Consider the following 21,879-nt stretch of genomic DNA (forward strand, 5'->3'; position numbering starts at 1 on the left):
GTTGCGGTTTAGCTAGATCGTTTGCGGTGGGAATCCGGGGATGAAAAATAAATAGGTCCGTTATGCTCTGGTTAGAGTCGCGTTGTACGAACAGGCGAGAGCTTTCCGAACTACAGGTTAGCTGATGACCGGTTAGCTGAAGACCGCTAGCATAACCGCTGGTTAGCTGGCTAGCTTCAGTTGAGGGGTTCCGAAGTAAATATAAATACTTTAGGAAAAATAGCTACATTGGGTGAGTCGGGTTGCAGGAGAGTATTTGGAAGCTTAGGGTTATGAGATTAATAATGTAGGGTAAGTAACATTATATAAGGTAGCATTGTTTAAAGTTGCTAGTGATATATTTACATCATTTCCCATCAATTCCCATTATTAAAGTGGCTGGAGTTGAGTCAGTGTGTTGGCAGCAGCCAACAGTGGCTGTTTAACAGTCTGATGGCCTTGAGATAGAATGGTGGCCTTGAGATGTTTTTCAGTCTCTCGGTCCCAGCTTTGATGCACCTGTACTGACCTCGCCTTCTGGATGATAGCGGGGTGAACAGGCAGTGGCTCGGGTGGTTGATGTCCTTGATGATCTTTATGGCCTTCCTGTAACATCGGGTGGTGTAGGTGTCCTGGAGGGCAGGTAGTTTGCCCCCGGTGATGCGTTGTGCAGACCTCACTACCCTCTGGAGAGCCTTACGGTTGAGGGCGGAGCAGTTGCCGTACCAGGCGGTGATACAGCCCGCCAGGATGCTCTCGATTGTGCATCTGTAGAAGTTTGTGAGTGCTTTTGGTGACAAGCCGAATTTCTTCAGCCTCCTGAGGTTGAAGAGGCGCTGCTGCGCCTTCTTCACGATGCTGTCTGTGTGAGTGGACCAATTCAGTTTGTCTGTGATGTGTATGCCGAGGAACTTAAAACTTGCTACCCTCTCCACTACTGTTCCATCGATGTGGATAGGGGGGTGTTCCCTCTGCTGTTTCCTGAAGTCCACAATCATCTCCTTAGTTTTGTTGACGTTGAGTGTGAGGTTATTTTCCTGACACCACACTCCGAGGGCCCTCACCTCCTCCCTGTAGGCCGTCTGTTGGTAATCAAGCCTACCACTGTTGTGTTGTCCGCAAACTTGATGATTGAGTTGGAGGCGTGCGTGGCCACGCAATCGTGGGTGAACAGGGAGTACAGGAGAGGGCTCAGAACGCACCCTTGTGGGGCCCCAGTGTTGAGGATCAGCGGGGAGGAGATGTTGTTGCCTACCCTCACCACCTGGGGGCGGCCCGTCAGGAAGTCCAGTACCCAGTTGCACAGGGCGGGGTCGAGACCCAGGGTCTCGAGCTTGATGACGAGCTTGGAGGGTACTATGGTGTTGAATGCCGAGCTGTAGTCGATGAACAGCATTCTCACATAGGTATTCCTCTTGTCCAGATGGGTTAGGGTAGTGTGCAGTGTGGTTGAGATTGCATTGTCTGTGGACCTATTTGGGCGGTAAGCAAATTGGAGTGGGTCTAGGGTGTCAGGTAGGGTGGAGGTGATATGGTCCTTGACTAGTCTCTCAAAGCACTTCATGATGACGGAAGTGAGTGCTACGGGGCGGTAGTCGTTTAGCTCAGTTACCTTGGGAACAGGAACAATTTGATTGTCATAATTTTTTTCAGGATATCAGGATAACCCATTTTGCAGCTGTTAATGGCATGCAACGCCAATGCAGCCATATACCTACCGCAGTGGTTCCCAACTCCAGTTCTTGAAAACCCCCAACAGCCCAACTCCAGTCCTCCAGTATCCACAACAGCCCAACTCCAGTCCTCCAGTATCCCCAACAGCCCAACTCCAGTCCTCCAGTACCCCCCAACAGCCCAACTCCAGTTCTTGAGTACCCCCAACAGCCCAACTCCAGTCCTCCAAACAGCCCAACTCCAGTCCTCCAGTATCCCCAACAGCCCAACTCCAGTCCCCCAGTACCCCCAACAGCCCAACTCCAGTCCTCCAGTATCCCCAACAGCCCAACTCCAGTTCTTATGTACCCCCAACAGCCCAACTCCAGTCCTCCAGTATCCCCAACAGCCCAACTCCAGTTCTTGAGTATCCCCAACAGCCCAACTCCAGTCCTCCAGTATCCCCAACAGCCAACTCCAGTTCTTGAGTATCCCCAACAGCCCAACTCCAGTCCTCCAGTATCCACAACAGCCCAACTCCAGTCCCCCAGTATCCCCAACAGCCCAACTCCAGTCCCCCAGTATCCCCAACAGCCCAACTCCAGTATCCCCAACAGCCCAACTCCAGTCCTCCAGTATCCACAACAGCCCAACTCCAGTCCCCCAGTATCCACAACAGCCCAACTCCAGTCCTCCAGTATCCCCAACAGCCCAACTCCAGTTCTTGAGTACCACCAACAGTACAGTCTATTGTAGCCCTGGACAAACACACCCGATTCAACTTATCAACTAATCAACTAATGGCATTAAATTGTTTAGTGCAAATCCAACCCTTGTAATCTAAGTGGTGAAATGTTTGGAAGCAAGAGATGGGATCTTTCTCTTCAAACATTCACACAACTCAACTATCAATTTCAATACCGACCGCTGCAGCTGAACACAGCCCATCTGTAAATAGCGCATCCAACCAACTACCTACCTCATCCCCATATTTGTTATTTTGCTGCTCTTTTGCACACCAGTATTTCTACTTGCACATCATCATCTGCACATCTATCACTTCAGTTTGCTAAATTGTAATTAGTTTGCCACTATGGCCTATTTATTGCCTGACCTCCTTACTTCATTTGCACACACTGTATATAGATGTTCTATTGTGTTATTGACTGTACGCTTGTTTATCCCATGTGTAACTCTGTGTTGTTGTTTGTGTCGCACTGCTTTGCTTTATCTTGGCCAGGTCGCAGTTGTACATGAGAACTTGTTCTCAACAGGCCACCTGGTTAAATAAAGGTGAAATAAAATGCCAGATACTTTTCTCCCAGAAGGTGGAGGTGCTACTGTGAACATTGACATGGTTTGCCTAAGACTACCACAACAATTACATTGTTTATACTAAATGTGTTTAAATTGATAAAAAAATATAATAATTGCGCTATAAGAAATACTTTCTATTCAATGGGGCAAAGCAGAGATGGCAATACTATAACCTATGTTTACAATATCATAAACAATAGTCTATTACACGTTCCAAATTACATGTTATATCAAATCAAATCATTATCAATTAATCAAATCAAATCAAATATACAGTCAAAGTCAGAAGTTTACATACACTTTACATGCACCCCCACAACATGATACTGCCAACCTCGTGCTTCACAGTTGGGATGGTGTTCTTCAGCTTGCAGGCCTCACCCTTTTTCCTCCAAACATAACGATGGTCATTATGGCCTATTTTTGTTTCATCAGACCAGAGGACATTTCTCCAAAAAGTACGATCTTTGTCCCCATGTGCAGTTGCAAACCGTAGTCTGGCATTTTTATGGTGGTTTTGGAGCAGTGGCTTCTTCCTTGTTTAGCAGCCTTACAGGTTATGTTGATATAGGACTCATTTTACTGTGGATATAGATACTTTTGTACCTGTTTCCTCCAGCATCTTCACAAGGTCCATTGCTGTTGTTCAGGGATTGATTTGCACTTTTCGCACCAAAGTACATTCATCTCTAGGAGACAGAATGCATCTCCTTCCTGAGCGGTATGACGGTTGCGTGGTCCCATGGTGTTTATTCTTGCGTACGATTGTTTGTACAGATGAACATGGTACCTTAAGGCGTTTGGAAATTGCTCCCAAGGATGAACTAGACTTGTGGAGGTCTAAAAAAAAACAATTCTGAGGTCTTGGCTGATTTCTTTAGATTTTTCCATGATGTCAAGCAAAGAGGCACTGAGTTTGAAGGTAGGCCTTGAAATACATCCACAGGTACACCTCCAATTGACTCAATTGATGTCAATTAGCCTATCAGAAGTTTCAAAAGCCATGACATCATTTTCTCTCATTTTCTAAGCTGTTTAAAGGCACAGTCAATTTAGTGTATATAAACTTCTGACCCACTGGAATTGTGATGCAGTGAATTATAAGTGAAATAATCTGTCTGTAAACAATTGTTGGAAAAATGACTTGTGTCATGCACAAAGTAGATGTCCTAACCGACTTGCCAAAACTATAGTTTGTAAACAAGAAATTTGTGAAGTGGTTGAAAAATGAGTTTTAATGACTCCACCATAAGTGTATGTAAACTTCCGACTTCAACTGTATATTCATATATTTTAAGGGGGCTCTCTACTCAAATTACACAATAGAGTCGTTCAGATTGACCAAAGCAGAGCATATAACAACCATCTAGTATAACTGAGGGATGTCTCCTGTCATATCCACAGCATATAACAACCATCTAGTATAACTGAGGGATGTCTCCTGTCATATCTGGAAAATGACAAACTAGTAGAATCTGATGCTGCTGCAGCGTTGCTCATCTTCACAGTGGGAATCTGATGCTGCTGCAGCGTTGCTCATCTTCACAGTGGGAATCTGATGCTGCTGCAGCGTTGCTCATCTTCACAGTGGGAATCTGATGCTGCTGCAGCGTTGCTCATCTTCACAGTGGGAATCTGGTGCTGCTGCAGCGTTGCTCATCTTCACAGTGGGAATCTGATGCTGCTGCAGCGTTGCTCATCTTCACAGTGGGAATCTGATGCTGCTGCAGCGTTGCTCATCTTCACAGTGGGAATCTGATGCTGCTGCAGCGTTGCTCATCTTCACAGTGGGAATCTGGTGCTGCTGCAGCGTTGCTCATCTTCACAGTGGGAATCTGATGCTGCTGCAGCGTTGCTCATCTTCACAGTGGGAATCTGATGCTGCTGCAGCGTTGCTCATCTTCACAGTGGGAATCTGGTGCTGCTGCAGCGTTGCTCATCTTCACAGTGGGAATCTGATGCTGCTGCAGCGTTGCTCATCTTCACAGTGGGAATCTGATGCTGCTGCAGCGTTGCTCATCTTCACAGTGGGAATCTGATGCTGCTGCAGCGTTGCTCATCTTCACAGTGGGAATCTGATGCTGCTGCAGCGTTGCTCATCTTCACAGTGGGAATCTGATGCTGCTGCAGCGTTGCTCATCTTCACAGTGGGAATCTGGTGCTGCTGCAGCGTTGCTCATCTTCACAGTGGGAATCTGATGCTGCTGCAGCGTTGCTCATCTTCACAGTGGGAATCTGATGCTGCTGCAGCGTTGCTCATCTTCACAGTGGGAATCTGATGCTGCTGCAGCGTTGCTCATCTTCACAGTGGGAATCTGATGCTGCTGCAGCGTTGCTCATCTTCACAGTGGGAATCTGGTGCTGCTGCAGCGTTGCTCATCTTCACAGTGGGAATCTGATGCTGCTGCAGCATTGCTCACCTTCACAGTGGGAGTCCGGTTGACATGGGTGTCTTGATAGAGGTCAGCTGGTGAACCTACAGCAGTACATAAACAAATGAAAAGCACTCCTGATATTAGAATAGCACTTCTTTAGGTCACCTATACCATTGGGGCACTTAATTGTTTGGTTGTGTTAAATTCATTCAGATGTTTTAGTGTCATATGAAGATTAAATGTATTGTTGGGCTGGAACAATCAATAGACAACACAGCAGGTTGTCCTATCCCATTGAGGCCTTTGTCCTATTCTGTAATGTCCATACATTTTCCCTCTTATGAATAAAGTGCTCAACAAATGATCATTGGATTATCATATGATATATAATAACCACTGGAGTTTTTTGGGACAAGATTGTCCTCCAGGCTGTATGGACGTCACACTACCATTTGCGTCTCACTTTTTCATGGTCATGGCTAGAAGGGATACAGTTTTGGTCAAATTTAGGTAATATTCTAGATTACATAGTTGCATTCAAGTCACGGTGTTTTTTCTGATATGTTGTTAGTAGAGTAAGTGTAAGCTACCCTCGTATTAAAAATATATTTTGCTAATGTCTCGTCATAACGCATATAACGTGTTGTAGAATTGCATCAAATGTTTATCAAACGCCACATGTTTCCTGTGCAAAGGAATGAAACGTCTCTTGATATAGCCTATAAACCTATGCCACTACGTGCTTATTAATAGCCTAAAATATGACTATCCAATCTACTCATCACATTAGGAATAGTAGCTAGGCTTACATTAGTCTGCAAATGCGATGATAGAGGCATGCAATCATTTGTTATATGCCTTTTTATGGTGACAAAAAAAATTATTCCCCAAAACTCACTCGACTATAAACTATCTAGCTAATTTAGTGTTGTTAACACCTGGTAAGCATAACAGCTAAACTCGAAATCGATCAGACTTGATTCAGCAGTGAGGAAATTATCGTAGCAGACCCTGTACTGACAGCTGTCTGGGTTCGGGTTTTAACGGGCAAAAAGGTTTCTGCGCTTTTCTGACAGTTCTTCAGTCTTATCTATGTGTTTCATGATAGCGGGGAATCTGTAAACATGTGTTTTCTCCGTTGTCTTTCTTCCCTTGTTAGAGCACACAGGGAATGACAGTGGTGAAGAATCAACTCGTTTTCGGCACGGTTATCATACAGTTTGGGGAAGCAACTCTGCTGCTGTCGGAAGAATTAATGCGCTGGTCTTCCAACATGGCGGCCAGGAGGCGTCGTGTGTTAACTGCGAGCACTCTATAGTTAATGTTCTATGTTTGAGCTGCTTTTGAAAGCTAAAGTCGAATTGAAAACATTATTGACATTGTTAAATTCCATTTTCATAATGGTGGTTTGGTTAGATAAACTAGCGAGTCTGTTTGGTTACCACGGCTCCTACTGTAGCTATCTATACAACTTAAACCCATTTCGAGTGGTAAATGTGTTAAATTATAGTCATGGTATGTAAGGGCTAATCAACCAGGGGCTGCGTCCCATGACGCAGTAGCGGAGCGACTATCCGCGGTGTTGATTTCTTTTCCATAGAGCCCCGAGTTGATTATCCCTTTTTTAGTGTTGGTATGAAATGGTCTATGTCATTGACATGGGATGGATATCTTCTCACATTGATGATTCTTTCATCATAGATAAGAAAAGACAGTGGAATGTCTAAACTATCATCAGATCGACCCGAACGGAAGTGGCAGCTGAGGCGAACAGAGCAAAACGAGAGTTTCTATTGGACAAATTCAGGAAGGTCCATCCCTGTTTCGTATCCTGAATGTTATGCCACATAATTGGCGTAATGAAAACGCCCCTGAATAGCCAACAGCAGACATACAGTAGGGGATTTTTCCAGACCAGACTCGGCAGGGCAGACGTCTCTAAGGGTGAGTTGTAGCCTGGTAGAACAGGGCCTTTACGGTTGTATCGTTAGGCATACGACACAAGGGTTCTCCTTCTCTTTCTGACCTCTGTCTTGTTGTAATGTTTTCTAGCTACACGTTCAGGTGTCCGCTATGGATGACAACAGATGACGCAATTTACAGACACCATCTAACTAGCAACATTCGTTTTATTAAATGTGTCACCATCTCAGACAACTTTTTTTTAAAAGCACCACATTTAAAAGGTCTAATTCCAGCAGCCCAGGAAGTTCATCACGTAAATAAAATCGTTGCATAACGTAATATGGCCATACTACTGTTTTTTATGACTTGCGCCGTATCCTCTGCCATTTTGAGACTAGCGGTTTGAGTTACGTAGTTTACGTTAACTGACTGTAACTAGCTGCCATTTCAGAAAAGTCAACATGATAGTGTGCATGTTGGCAACTTAACCCAACGGAGGTAACACTGTATATAAACGATAATTGAACATTTTCGCTGTGCATGTGTCCTTGTTTAGGACTGATCCATTTCCTCCTATTCAAAATCAGGAAGTGTTATTTATTTCACTTTTTAAATAGATTTTTTTATTTACAAATAAATACAAAAAGTACATGGGGAACACAAGTGGGTTAGGGTTATGTGTGTGTTTGTGTGTATAAAGAATATACAAAGGACATTTTGTCTCGGGGGTAAAATATCACATTGCACAAGGACCTCATACACACGTTTATAATTTTAACAGCTTTTTTTCGTTGCCAGAGTATTTAATTGTCTTAAAATAAATATTATTTTTGCAAGTTAATAAAAGGTGGTGTTTTGTTTGTAAATTTATATTTGTGAAACGAAATTTGGGCAAAATAATAATATAATCAATTACATAATTGTTTCAACTTATTTCAATCGTAGGTAAAGAATCCAAGTAGTACATCTCTCCAAAATAGTGTAAAATATTAATAAATGTGTTAAATATAAATCTACTAATGTCTTACCACAGATTCCTTATATGAATACAATGCCCAAAAAATGCAACACTGTTTCTGGGTGGTCATTACAAAAGGTACAATTTGAATATATGTTATTTTTTCTTCTTCTTCATATAGTGAGTGGCAGGATAATATTTGTGAATAATTAAAAAATAAACATCCTTAATTTTGTTAACAAGTAGGTATGTGTGTAGCAACATCCAAACATTTTTCCAACAGATATTATCAATAAAAGTGTTCCAATAAGGCATGACATAAGGTATAGATACAACATCCTGTTGAAACAAGGTTCCTATAGCTCTAAAACAATTGCAATATCTTTAGGTGTTACAGGGATCTTGTAAAATGATAAGAATTCCTTATAATGAAGTAAAATACCCTCTGCATTTACCAGTTGGCTCACCAATAGGATATTATTTCAGAACCAATATTCTAAAAACGAAGAGGTATTTTTATACAATATGTCACGATTATTCCATATATAATATCTGTGTGTAGAAAAATTATGCTTATAAATTAAGGACCATTACAAGAGAACCTGCCAATGAAAAACAGAGTTTCACTGGAACTTTGTCAATATTATTATTGCAAAACAATATGAAGTTGTTGAGAAGACATGATGAGGAATACAGATCCACATAGAAGTGGGTCTGCTTAGGAATTGTTTTATCCAATTGATCTTGTAAGTATTTAAGGTAGTAAAGTCCAGAAAATTCAGCCCACCATTCTCATAGGTGTTCATTACAACAGTTTTTCTACTGTAATGGGTACAGTTTCTCCACAGAAAGACCAGATGCTTTTCAACTATCTCCTTGCTTATTTTACCTTCAAGATTTAAAGATAGAGCGGCATATGCTAGTCTAGAGATACTCTCAGCCTTGGTTATTAGTACTCTAGACTTCTGATCCTTTGTAATGGTTATACCTAAATATGTATGTTCTTCTTTCACTGGAATAACATAATGTGAGGGTGTCACACAATCTTCGACAGCCATGATTTCGATATGTCAATCTGACTAGCGTCTTTCAAAAAACATGTAGTAATGTCAGCCAGCTGGCTTATTATAATTATAATAACAAGATATTAAGCTAATATCTTGTACAGGACTTTTTTTTAAATAGAATTTGTAAGAAGTTGGGGGATTAATAAAAATAGACACGTGAGATAGGACAACCTTGCCTAATTACTCTCTTCAACTCAAATCTAAGTGAGGGGTCATGTTTTAGTTTGATAGAGCTGTTACCATTCGTATTGAGAGTTTTAATTGCCTTACAGAAAAAATCCCCGAAGCCAAATTTCTCAAGGGAGTTGAAGAGGAACTGATGCTCCACTGTGTCAAATGCTTTATAAAAATAATACGAAGCTATCCTCAGTTATCAGGTCTGAGTAGTCAATAAAAATAATATGAAGCTATCCTCAGTTATCAGGTCTGAGTAGTCAATAAAAATAATATGAAGCTATCCTCAGTTATCAGGTCTGAGTAGTCAATAAAAATAATATGAAGCTATCCTCAATTATCAGGTCTGAGTAGTCAATAAAAATAATATGAAGCTATCCTCAGTTATCAGGTCTGAGTAGTCAATAAAAATAATATGAAGCTATCCTCAGTTATCAGGTCTGAGTAGTCAATAAAAATAATATGAAGCTGTCCTCAGTTATCAGGTCTGAGTAGTCAATAAAAATAATATGAAGCTATCCTCAGTTATCAGATCTGAGTAGTCAAGTATGTCTAGTACTAGTCTTTTATTGTTAGAAATATGTCTGTTCCTCGTTAAGCCAGACTGTGTTTCATCAATAATTGTATCCAGTAGGAAGTTTACATACACTTAGGTTGGAGTCATTAAAACTAATTTTTGAACCACTCCACAAACTTCTTAAAAAAAAAAAAAACTATAGTTTTGGCAAGTCGGTTAGGACATCTACTTTGTGCCTGACACAAGTATTTTTTCCAACAATTGCTTACAGACAGATTATTTCACTTATAACTCACTGTGTCACAATTCCAGTGGGTCAGAAGTTTACCTACACTAAGTTGACTGTGCTTTTAAACAGCTTGGAAAATTCCAGAAAATTATGTCATGGCTTTTGAAGCTTCTGATAGGCTAATTGACATCATTTGAGTCAATTGGAGGTGTACCTGTGGATGTATTTCATGGCCTACCTTCAAACTCAGTGCCTCTTTGCTTGACATCATGGGAAAATCTAAAGAAATCAGCCAAGACCTCAGAAAAAAAATTGTAGACCTCCACAAGTCTAGTTCATCCTTGGGAGCAATTTCCAAACGCCTTAAGGTATCAAGTTCATCTGTACAAACAATAGTACGCAAGAATGAACACCATGGGACCACGCAGCCATCATACCACTCAGGAAGGCGATGTGTTGTGTCTCCAAGAGATGAACATACTTTGGTGCGAAAAGTGCAAATCAATCCCAGAACAACAGCAAAGGACCTTGTGAAGGTACTAGAGGTCGACCGATTTAATCGGAATGGCCGATTCATTAGGGCCGATTTCAAGTTTTCATAACAATCAGAAATCGGTATATTTGGGCGCCGATTTCCGATAATTAAAAAAAACAAATATATGTATATATATACAGTGCCTTGCGAAAGTATTCGGCCCCCTTGAACTTTGCGACCTTTTGCCACATTTCAGGCTTCAAACATAAAGATATAAAACTGTATTTTTTTGTGAAGAATCAACAACAAGTGGGACACAATCATGAAGTGGAACGACATTTATTGGATATTTCAAACTTTTTTAACAAATCAAAAACTGAAAAATTGGGCGTGCAAAATTATTCAGCCCCTTTACTTTCAGTGTAGCAAACTCTCTCCAGAAGTTCAGTGAGGATCTCTGAATGATCCAATGTTGACCTAAATGACTAATGATGATAAATACAATCCACCTGTGTGTAATCAAGTCTGCGTATAAATGCACCTGCACTGTGATAGTCTCAGAGGTCCATTAAAAGCGCAGAGAGCATCATGAAGAACAAGGAACACACCAGGCAGGTCCGAGATACTGTTGTGAAGAAGTTTAAAGCCGGATTTGGATACAAAAAGATTTCCCAAGCTTTAAACATCCCAAGGAGCACTGTGCAAGCGATAATATTGAAATGGAAGGAGTATCAGACCACTGCAAATCTACCAAGACCTGTCCGTCCCTCTAAACTTTCAGCTCATACAAGGAGAAGACTGATCAGAGATGCAGCCAAGAGGCCCATGATCACTCTGGATGAACTGCAGAGATCTACAGCTGAGGTGGGAGACTCTGTCCATAGGACAACAATCAGTCGTATATTGCACAAATCTGGCCTTTATGGAAGAGTGGCAAGAAGAAAGGCATTTCTTAAAGATATCCATAAAAAGTGTTGTTTAAAGTTTGCCACAAGCCACCTGGGAGACACACCAAACATGTGGAAGAAGGTGCTCTGGTCAGATGAAACCAAAATTGAACTTTTTGGCAACAATGCAAAACGTTATGTTTGGTGTAAAAGCAACACAGCTCATCACCCTGAACACACCATCCCCACTGTCAAAGATGGTGGTGGCAGCATCATGGTTTGGGCCTGCTTTTCTTCAGCAGGGACAGGGAAGATGGTTAAAATTGATGGGAAGATGGATGGAGCCAAATACAGGACCATTCTGGAAGAAAACCTGATGGAGTCTGCAAAAGACCTGAGACTGGGACGGAGATTTGTCTTCCAACAAGACAATGATCCAAAACATAAAGCAAAATCTACAATGGAATGGTTCAAAAATAAACATATCCAGGTGTTAGAATGGCCAAGTCAAAGTCCAGACCTGAATCCAATCGAGAATCTGTGGAAAGAACTGAAAACTGCTGTTCACAAATGCTCTCCATCCAACCTCACTGAGCTCGAGCTGTTTTGCAAGGAGGAATGGGAAAAAATGTAAGTCTCTCGATGTGCAAAACTGATAGAGACATACCCCAAGCGACTTACAGCTGTAATCGCAGCAAAAGGTGGCGCTACAAAGTATTAACTTAAGGGGGCTGAATAATTTTGCACGCCCAATTTTTCAGTTTTTGATTTGTTAAAAAAGTTTGAAATATCCAATAAATGTCGTTCCACTTCATGATTGTGTCCCACTTGTTATTGATTCTTCACAAAAAAATACAGTTTTATATCTTTGTTTGAAGCCTGAAATATGGCAAAAGGTCGCAAAGTTCAAGGGGGCCGAATACTTTCGCAAGGCACTGTATATATATATATATATATATATTTTTTTTTTTTTAAATATCTTTATTTAACTAGGCAAGTCAGTTAAGAACACATTCTTATTTTCAATGACAGCCTAGGAACTGTGGGTTAACTGCCTTGTTCAGGGGCAGAACGACAGATTTTTACCTTGTCAGTTCGGGGGTTCCAATCTTGCAACCGCACAGTTAACTAGTCCAACGCTCTAACCATTGCACTCCACGAGTAGCCTGCCTGTTACGCGAATGCAGTAGAAGCCAAGGTAAATTGCTAGCTAGCATTAAACTTATCTTATAAAAAACAATCAATCATAATCACTAGTTATAACTACTAATCCAGTTTAGCAGGCAATATTAACCAGGTGAAATTGTCATTTCTCTTGCGTTCATTGCACGCAGAGTCAGGGTATATGCAACAGTTTGGGCTGCCTGGCTCATTGTGAATTAATTTGACAGAATTTTACGTAATTATGACATACATTGAAGGTTGTGCAATGTCACAAGAATATTTAGACTTAGGGATGCCACCCGTTAGATAAAATACAGAACGGTTCCGTATTTCACTGAAATAATAAACGTTTTGTTTTTGAAATGATAGTTTCCGGATTCGATCGTATTTCTGTGTGTTATTATGTTATAATTAAGTCTGATTTGATAGAGCAGTCTGAATGAGCAGCAGCAGGCCCGTAATCAATCATTCATTCAAACAGCACTTTCGTGCGTTTTGCCAGCAGCTCTTCTCAAGCACAGCGCTGTTTATGACTTCAAGCCTATCAGCCTAATGGCTGGTGTAACCAATGTGAAATGGCTAGCTAGTTAGCTGGGTGTGCACTAATACTGTTTCAAACGTCACTCGCTTTTAGATTTGGAGTAGTTATTCCCCTTGCGCTGCAAGGGCCGCAGCTTTTGTGGAGCGATGGGTAACGATGCTTCGAGTGTGGCTGTTGTCGATGTGTTCCTGGTTCGAGCCCAGGTAGGGGCGAGGAGAGGTACGGAAGCTATACTGTTACACTGGCAATACTATAGTGCCTATAAGAATATCCAATAGTCAAAGGTAAATGGTATAGAGAGAAATAGTCCTATAAATACTATATTAACCACAACCTAAAACCTCATACCTTGGAATATTGAAGTCTCATGTTAAAAGGAACCACCAACCACAAATATGTTCTGAGCAAGGAACTTAAACGTTAGCTTTATTACATGGCACATATTTTACATGGCACACATTACTTTCTTCTCCAACACTTTGTTTTTGCATTATTTAAACCAAATTGAAAATTCTTCATGATTTATTTGAGGCTAAATAGATTTTATTGATGTTTTATATTAGGTTAAAGTGTTAATTCAGTATTGTTGTAATTATCATTATTAGAAAGAAAGAAAAATCGGCCGATTTTAATCGGTATCGGCTTTTTTGGTCCTCCAATAATCGGTATCGGCGTTGAAAAATCATAATCTGTCGACCTCTAGGAGATACTGGAAGAAACGGGTGCAAAAGTATCTATATCCACAGTTAAACAAGTCTTACATCAACATAACCTGAAAGGCCGCTCAGCAAGGAAGAAGCCACTGCTCCAAAACTGCCATAAAAAAAGCCAGACTACGGTTTGCAACTGCACATGGGGACAAAGATTGTAATTTTTGGAGAAATGTCCTCTGGTCTGATGAAACAAAAATAGAACTGTTTGGCCATACTGACCATCGTTATGTTTGGAGGAAAAAGGGGGAGGCTTGCAAGCTGTAGAACACCATCCCAACGTGAAGCACAGGGGTGGCAGCATCATGTTGTGGGGGTACTTTGCTGCAGGAGGGACTGGTGCACTTCACAAAATAGGTGGCATCATGAGGAAGGACAATTATGTGGATATATTGAAGCAACCTCTCAAGACATCAGTCAGTAAGTTAAAGCTTGGTCGCAAATGGGTCTTCTAAATGGACAATGACCCCAAGCATACTTCCAAAGTTGTGTCAAAATGGCTCAAGGACAACAAAGTGAAGGTATTGGAGTAGCCATCACTAAGGCCTGACCTCAATTCTATAGAAAATTTGTGGGCAGAACTTAGAAAGCGTGTGTGAGCAAGGAGGCCTAGAAACCTGACTCCGTTACACCAGCTCTGTCAGGAGGAATGGGCCAAAATTTACCCAACATATTGTGGGAAGCTTGTGGAAGGCTACCTGAAAAGTTTGACCCAAGTTAAACAATTTAAAGGCAATGCTACCAAATACTAATTGAGTGTATGTAAACTTCTGACCAACTCGGAATGCGATGGAAGAAATAAAAGCTGAAATAAATAATATTTATTATTCTTATATATAATAATATATTATTCTGACATTTCACATTCTTAAAATAAAGCGGTGATCCTAACTGACCTAAGATGGAATTTTTACTAGGATTAAATGTCAGTAATTGTGAAAACAACTAGTTTAAATGTAACTTCCAACTTCAACTGTATACATTATCCAGTCCGAGTGTAGAATATTACCACCAAAGTTATGTTTCATTGTAATGACCCTAGCGGAGCGTTCAGAGCCATGGGAAAGACAAATATCGTTGCCTCACTGTGACCTCCAGAAGTTGGCATCAGCAGAAATGGAGTGGGACTCTTTAAAAAAAAAAATATATATATATATATATATATATATATAATTAAAATCTGTTCAAAGTTGTTTTGCAAATAAAATAAGGCCTTCACATTTTTTTTGTAACCCCCTAGCATTAAGAGAAACTATAGACCAAGACTAAACAACACCCTCTTTCATTAAGAGAAACTATAGAATTTAACAAAACAACAAAGGTAATATCAAAGTATTAGCTGTAGGATGAGTCAAAAATGTAGGAGCAGTGAAAGTAAGCTTTAAGGAACCGAAATCTGCACCATTTTATATCAACTTAAAGTATAAACTCTCTAGTTTTTATCCAGCTCTTGAAATTCAACTCAACAGACAATTATGTTCAAGATCAAAGTGTTCTCTGCAGTAAGAGAGAATATAAACTCTCTTTAGTGTAATAAGGGACTATTTTAATCAATACAAATTGGAACTAAATATATATAAAGTGCATACAAAATCATTAAATTAAACGCCGTCTTGGTGACTTTGTAAACAAAATAGGCTTTCTCCTGGTCTGGTCATATAAGAACAAACTAAGATGATTGAGGTACCTGAGTAGTCTGAAGAATAGTCACCCGAGGCTTGTTAGGTAGTCAGTACAACGACAATGAGAATACCATGGCTGAAACCATCAATCTGTTCCTTCTGGTGAGATTTTAGGGAGGATTATGGATTTCTGAACTGTTTTTTTTATTTAAAAAATATGTTTTTACCCCCTTTTTCTCCCCAATTTCGTGGTGTCCAATTGTTGTAGTAGCTACTATCTTGTCTCATCGCTACAACTACCGTACGGGCTCGGGAGAGACGACGGTTGAAAGTCATGCGTCCTCCAATACACAACCCAACCTAGCTTCACTGCTTCTTAACACAGCGCGCATCCAACCCGGAAGCCAGCCGCACCAATGTGTCGGAGGAAACACTGTGCACCTGGCAACCTTGTAGGACGGCCGGGATGTTAAGCATGTCCCAGTTTAGGTCACTTAACAGTACGAGCTCTGAAGATAGATGGGGGGCATTCAATTCACATATGGTGTCCAAGGCACAGCTGGGTGCAGAAGGTGGTCTATAGCATGCTGCAACGGTGAAGTGGATTTTTAGAAGTAGAAGCTCAAATAGTTTGGGCACAGACCTGGATAGTATGACAGAACTCTGCAGGCTGTCTCTGCAGTAGATTGCAACTCCGTCCCTTGGCAGTTCTATCTTGTCGGAAAGTGTTGTAATTGGGGATGGAAATGTCAGGATTTTTGCCGGCCTTCCTAAGCCAGGATTCAGACACGGCTAGGACATCCGGGTTGGCAGAGTGTGCTAATGCAATGAGTAAAACAAAGTTAGGGAGGAGGCTTCTAATGTTAACATGCATGAAACCAAGGCTTTTACGGTTACAGAAGTCAACAAATGAGAGCGCATGGGGAATAGGAGTGGAGCTAGGCACTGCAGGGCCTGGATTCACCTCTACATCACCAGAGGAACAAGGAGTAGGATAAGGGTACGGCTAAAGGCTATAAGAACTGGTCATCTAGTGCGTTCGGAACAGAGAGTAAAAGGAACAGGTTTCTGGGCATGGAAAAAATCAATTCAAGGTATAATGTACAGACAAGGGTATGGTAGGATGTGAATACAGTGCAGGTAAACCTGGCATTGAGTGACGATGAGAGGGATATTGACGCTCGAGGCATCGTTTAAACCAGGTGAAGTCACTGCATGTGTGAGAGGTGAAACAAAAGTGCTAGCTAAGGCATATTGAGCCGGGCTGGAGTCTCTACAGTGAAATAAGACTAATCACTAACCAAAACCGTTATGGACAAGGCATATTGACATTAGGGAGAGGCATACGTAGCCAAGTGATCATAGGGACCAGTGAGTAGCTTGGCGACCTAGAGACGCGGCAATTCAGACAGCTAGCAGACGGGCCTTAGGGGGGACGTAGCGACAGAAGAAGTCTGTTGTAGCCACCTCGGACGGTTACGTCGGCCGACCAGTTGTGTTGGATCGGCAGGGCTCCATGTAGGCAGTAAAAGGGTCCAGGCCAATTGGCAAAATAGGTATTGTAGCCCAAGAAATTGGCTGATGGTCCTCTTCAGCAAGCAGTCCGATATGCTCTAGACAGCTAGCGGGCCGCGGCTAGTAGGCTAGCGGATAGGCCTTCAGGGGTCTTCGCGACGGCGGAGCCTGTTGACATCCCTTGGGCGGGTTATGTCGGTAGACCAGTCGTGGTAGAATTGGCGGGGCAGCTAGCTAGCTGTGATGATCCAGGTGAAAAGGTTCAGAGCTTGCAGTAGGAAACCAGAGATGGAGAAAGAGCAGTCCAGTATGTTCTGGGTCGAAACGCGCTGTGCAGACTGGAACGAGTTGATCAGGCTAAGGTCAGCTAATGACCGCTAGCCGTGGCTAACTGACTATTAGCTAGTAGCTAGTCAGCTGGCTAGCTTCTGTTGGCAGGTCCGGTTCTAAAGTATTAAAAATAGCAGATCCGTACCGCATTGGGTGAGGCGAGTTGCAGGAGAGTATGTTGAAATTGAGGTAAAAATTAAAAAAAATATATACAAAGGAAAAAGGAAGGGGGAAAAAATATGTAAACACGGGACAAGATGAAGACAAAGACGTCTGAACTGCTACGCCATCTTGGAAGTCAGCTGTAATGGAAACAGGAAGTTTCGGTACAATTGTATAAAAACGCCTTTTATGCACAAATAGATGTGATGGTTACTGTATCGCTAACTAAATTTGGAGTTACGTGATGATATGTTGTGTGGTCCTCCCAGTATGACTCAGGAAATTATGCAGTTTATTGGGCAACAGGTGAAATAAATGATGAACTTCACAGGGTGGTGAATGTGCCTTATTCTGGTGACGTGATGATCGATGTTTGACTGTTCTTGACAAATATAAATATTGTTCTTTAATCAATATTAATGTCATCATGTAGACTAACCTACCCGCACCTTATCTGTGAGCTGTTGGCTTGAGCTCACGTGTCCAGACCAGAGTAGACATATTTGCTATTTAGTTTGTGACAAAGCTATCAGGATTTAAGCAAAAGTACATTTGGTGTGCACTATGTAATCACTCCAAGCTTTTTAAAATATCCGCTTGAAGAACTGTCACCAATTGGAAACCTAGTTTATGATATCCATGTTGTTGAAGCTATACAGTATTTGTGTACATATAAAACAAGTTTATATTTTGGATTCTGATGAAGTATGATAGTTGAACTAAGCTCAAGAGGCATCTATAAATTATGAATCAATGAGTATGTATCGTTCATGTAGAAGTCTAGAAATGGATGTAGAAACTGCAGATTGCCCCTTTTTAATGTGACTTTTCTCTCTCCTACAGGTGTCATCAGTGTCCGTGAAGGAGGACAACCTTTTATTCCCCTCAGACAGACATCTTTATTCCCTTATACCTGGTTAATCTCTTCTGTCATGGAGACCTAAAGTCCCCCAGGAGGGATGTTCCAATCGGGGGGAGAGGGCTGACCCGGCATGCCCAGGGGGAGTGTGTGTGTGTGTGTGTGTGTGGGGGGGGGGGGGATGAGCAGGTGAGCATGCGTTTTTGTTCATATTCATCTTGTTTTACATTAACACCAAACCCCATATCTCGGCCCCATTACACACAGCCATGCGCTTAGAGTGGTGTCGGTTGGAGACGGGGAGAGACCAGGGTACAGGGAAGAAACCGTGAGACCAGGGGACAGAGATGTGTAGGGGAGACCAGGGGAGAGACGGTGAGACCAGGGGAGAGACTGTGAGACCAGGGGACAGAGATGTGTAAGGGAGAGACAGTGAGACCAGGGGACAGAGGTGTGTAATACGGAACCCAAAACCGTCTGCGAGCGTGCGCCATCGTGCATAAATGTATTTTGTCCCCCCACACCAAACGCGATCACAACACGCAGGTTAAAATATTAAAACAAACTCTGAACCAATTACATTAATTTGGGGACAGGTCGAAAAGCATTAAACATGTATGGCAATTTAGCTACTTAGCTTGCACTTGCTAGGTAATTTGTCCTATTTTGCTGGCTTGCTGTTGCTAGCTAATTTGTCCTGGGATATAAACACTGAGTTGTGCATTTCAGGTAAAATAAACAAGGTCCTCTACTCCGACAATTAATCTGAATCGTTTCTAGTCATCTCCTCCTTCCAGGCTTTTTCATCCTTGAACTTATATGGTGATTGGCATCTAAACTTTCATAGTATTACCACGACGACCGGCAACAAAGTAGCAGGGTACCTGCTTCTATAAACCAATGAGGAGATGGGAGAGGCAGGACTTGCAGTGCGATCTGCGTCAGAAATAGGAATGACTTCTATTTTAGCCCTTGGCAACGCATACGCTGGTGAGCAGTGTGGGTGTAATATTTGAGTAACATAGATAACATTTTGCAACGCTCGCGCATGCAATACGAGCGGTGTAGTCAGGGTATAAGGGAGACCAGGAGACGGTGAGACCAGGGGACAGAGGTGTGTAAGGGAGACCAGGCAACGGGAGAGACGGTGAAGACCAGGAGAGAGACTGTGACACCAGGGGTGAGACCACGGGACAGGGAGGAAACGGGGCTTTAGTTCATGAGTGAGGCTCTTGCAGTCTGTGAAACCAGTCTACAGGGAAGAGGTGAATCGTTGTGGAGTCCATCAGGAGGGGACAGAGTGGTGTGGCCTACTCTGGTGGTATCAGACAGACGGTACTTTGTAGCTCCGTTAGTAGAGCTTGGTGCTTGCAACAATAGTGGGTTCGATCCCCGGGTGCACCCGTATATAAAATGTATGCATGCATAACTTTAAGTTTCTTCGGATAAAAGCGTTTGCTAAATGGCATTTGTTCTTCTATCAGACAGACAGCACCATCTAATCATGTTCTGTTTCTCTGTAGCTTTGTATTCTTAGCAGAAAAGCCTGCTGGGACACGTTAGGCAAATCACTTTTTTCAGCTCACTTGTTCCAGCGTATGTGCGTGTGTGCGTGTGTGTGTGTTTATTCCCCCTGCCCTGGGTTACTCATCCCTCTCTCCCTGAGGAGAATGGTCCTTCCTTTTATCTAATTCTACAAACTCTAGAACTATATTAAGAATCCAGAACTTAATCTAAAAACTCGATCTAGAGGCTATATCTAGACTCTATAATCTGTATATCTAGACTCTATAATCCATATATCTAGACTATCTAAACCATATATATAGACTCTATAACCTGTATATCTAGCCTGTCTAACCGGTCTGTGAATGGACACCCTGGTTCAGCTCCAGAACAGCCCGTTCCTCATGGGTCTCTGCCGGAACGGAGCTCCAGTAGACCTGCAGTATGACAATTCTTCAGGTGCACAGACCTTAATATACACATGGTACACACCTTACACACGCCATGTACATGTTATACACATCCTGTGTATAACATCCTGCATCCGGCAACTATTCAGGTACACCTTAAGACAGGTGAAAGAAGGATTTTTAAGCCTTGAGAAAGTTGAGACATGGATTGTGTATGTGCTCCATTCAGAAGGTGAACGGGCAAGACACAAGCTTTAATTGGTAGTTGGTAGTAGGTGCCGGGCTGCTGGGTTTTTCACGCTCAACAGTTTTCCCGTGTGTACCAAGAATGGTCCCCTGTGGAACGCTTTCGACACCTTGAAGACTCCATGCCCTGACAAATTGAGGCTGTTCTGAGGGCAAAAGAGGGTTGCAACTCAATATTATTAATTAATATTAGGAAGGGGTCCTTAATGTTTGGTATAGTCAGTGTATATACACACACACCTTAAACTTACACCTGATACGCGTTATATACGCACACACTTTACACCTGATACACTTTATATACACACACACACACACTTTACACCTGATACACATTATATACACACACTTTACACCTGATACACATTATATACACACACTTTACACCTGATACGCATTATATACACACACACACACACACACTTTACACCTGATACGCATTATATACACACACACACACACTTTACACCTGATACGCATTATGTACACACACACACTTTACACCTGATACGCATTATATACACACACACACACACTTTACACCTGATACGCATTATATACACACACACACACACACACACACACTTTACACCTGATACGCATTATATACACACACTTTACACCTGATACGCATTATATACACACACACACACACTTTACACCTGATACGCATTATATACACGCACACACACACACACTTTATACCTGATACGCATTATATACACACACACACACTTTACACCTGATACTCATTATATACACACACACACACTTTACACCTGATACGCATTATATACACACACACACACACTTTACACCTGATACGCATTATATACACACACACACACACTTTACACCTGATACGCATTATATACACACACACACTTTACACCTGATACGCATTATATACACACACACACTTTACACCTGATACGCATTATATACACACACTTTACACCTGATACGCATTATATACACACACACACACACTTTACACCCGATACACATTATATACACACACTTTACACCTGATACGCATTATATACACACACACACACTTTACACCTGATACGTATTATATACACACACACACACTTTACACCTGATACGCATTATATACACACACTTTACACCTGATACGCATTATATACACACACACACACACACTTTACACCTGATACGCATTATATATACACACACACACTTTATACCTGATACGCATTATGTACACACACACACTTCACACCTGATACGCATTATGTACACACACACACTTTA

The 21,879-nt window shown here is 41.8% G+C and overlaps 1 protein-coding gene across 2 annotated transcripts in view; it reads left to right on the forward strand.

Moving 5' to 3' along the window:
* The first annotated feature begins 6,344 nt into the window (after positions 1-6,344).
* Positions 6,345-21,879, forward strand: part of LOC109882805 (inhibitor of apoptosis protein) — a 102,247-nt gene continuing 86,712 nt past the window's right edge. For both annotated transcript variants that reach the window (XM_031807621.1, XM_031807622.1), the window contains exons 1-2: positions 6,345-7,268; positions 18,424-20,404. In XM_031807621.1, the coding sequence (XP_031663481.1) occupies positions 20,311-20,404 (94 nt within the window). In that variant the 5' untranslated portion in view covers positions 6,345-7,268; positions 18,424-20,310. The remainder of the gene's footprint in view (positions 7,269-18,423; positions 20,405-21,879) is intronic.

This window comes from Oncorhynchus kisutch, linkage group LG28 (genome assembly GCF_002021735.2).
Source record: "Oncorhynchus kisutch isolate 150728-3 linkage group LG28, Okis_V2, whole genome shotgun sequence".
NCBI lineage: Eukaryota > Metazoa > Chordata > Actinopteri > Salmoniformes > Salmonidae > Oncorhynchus > Oncorhynchus kisutch.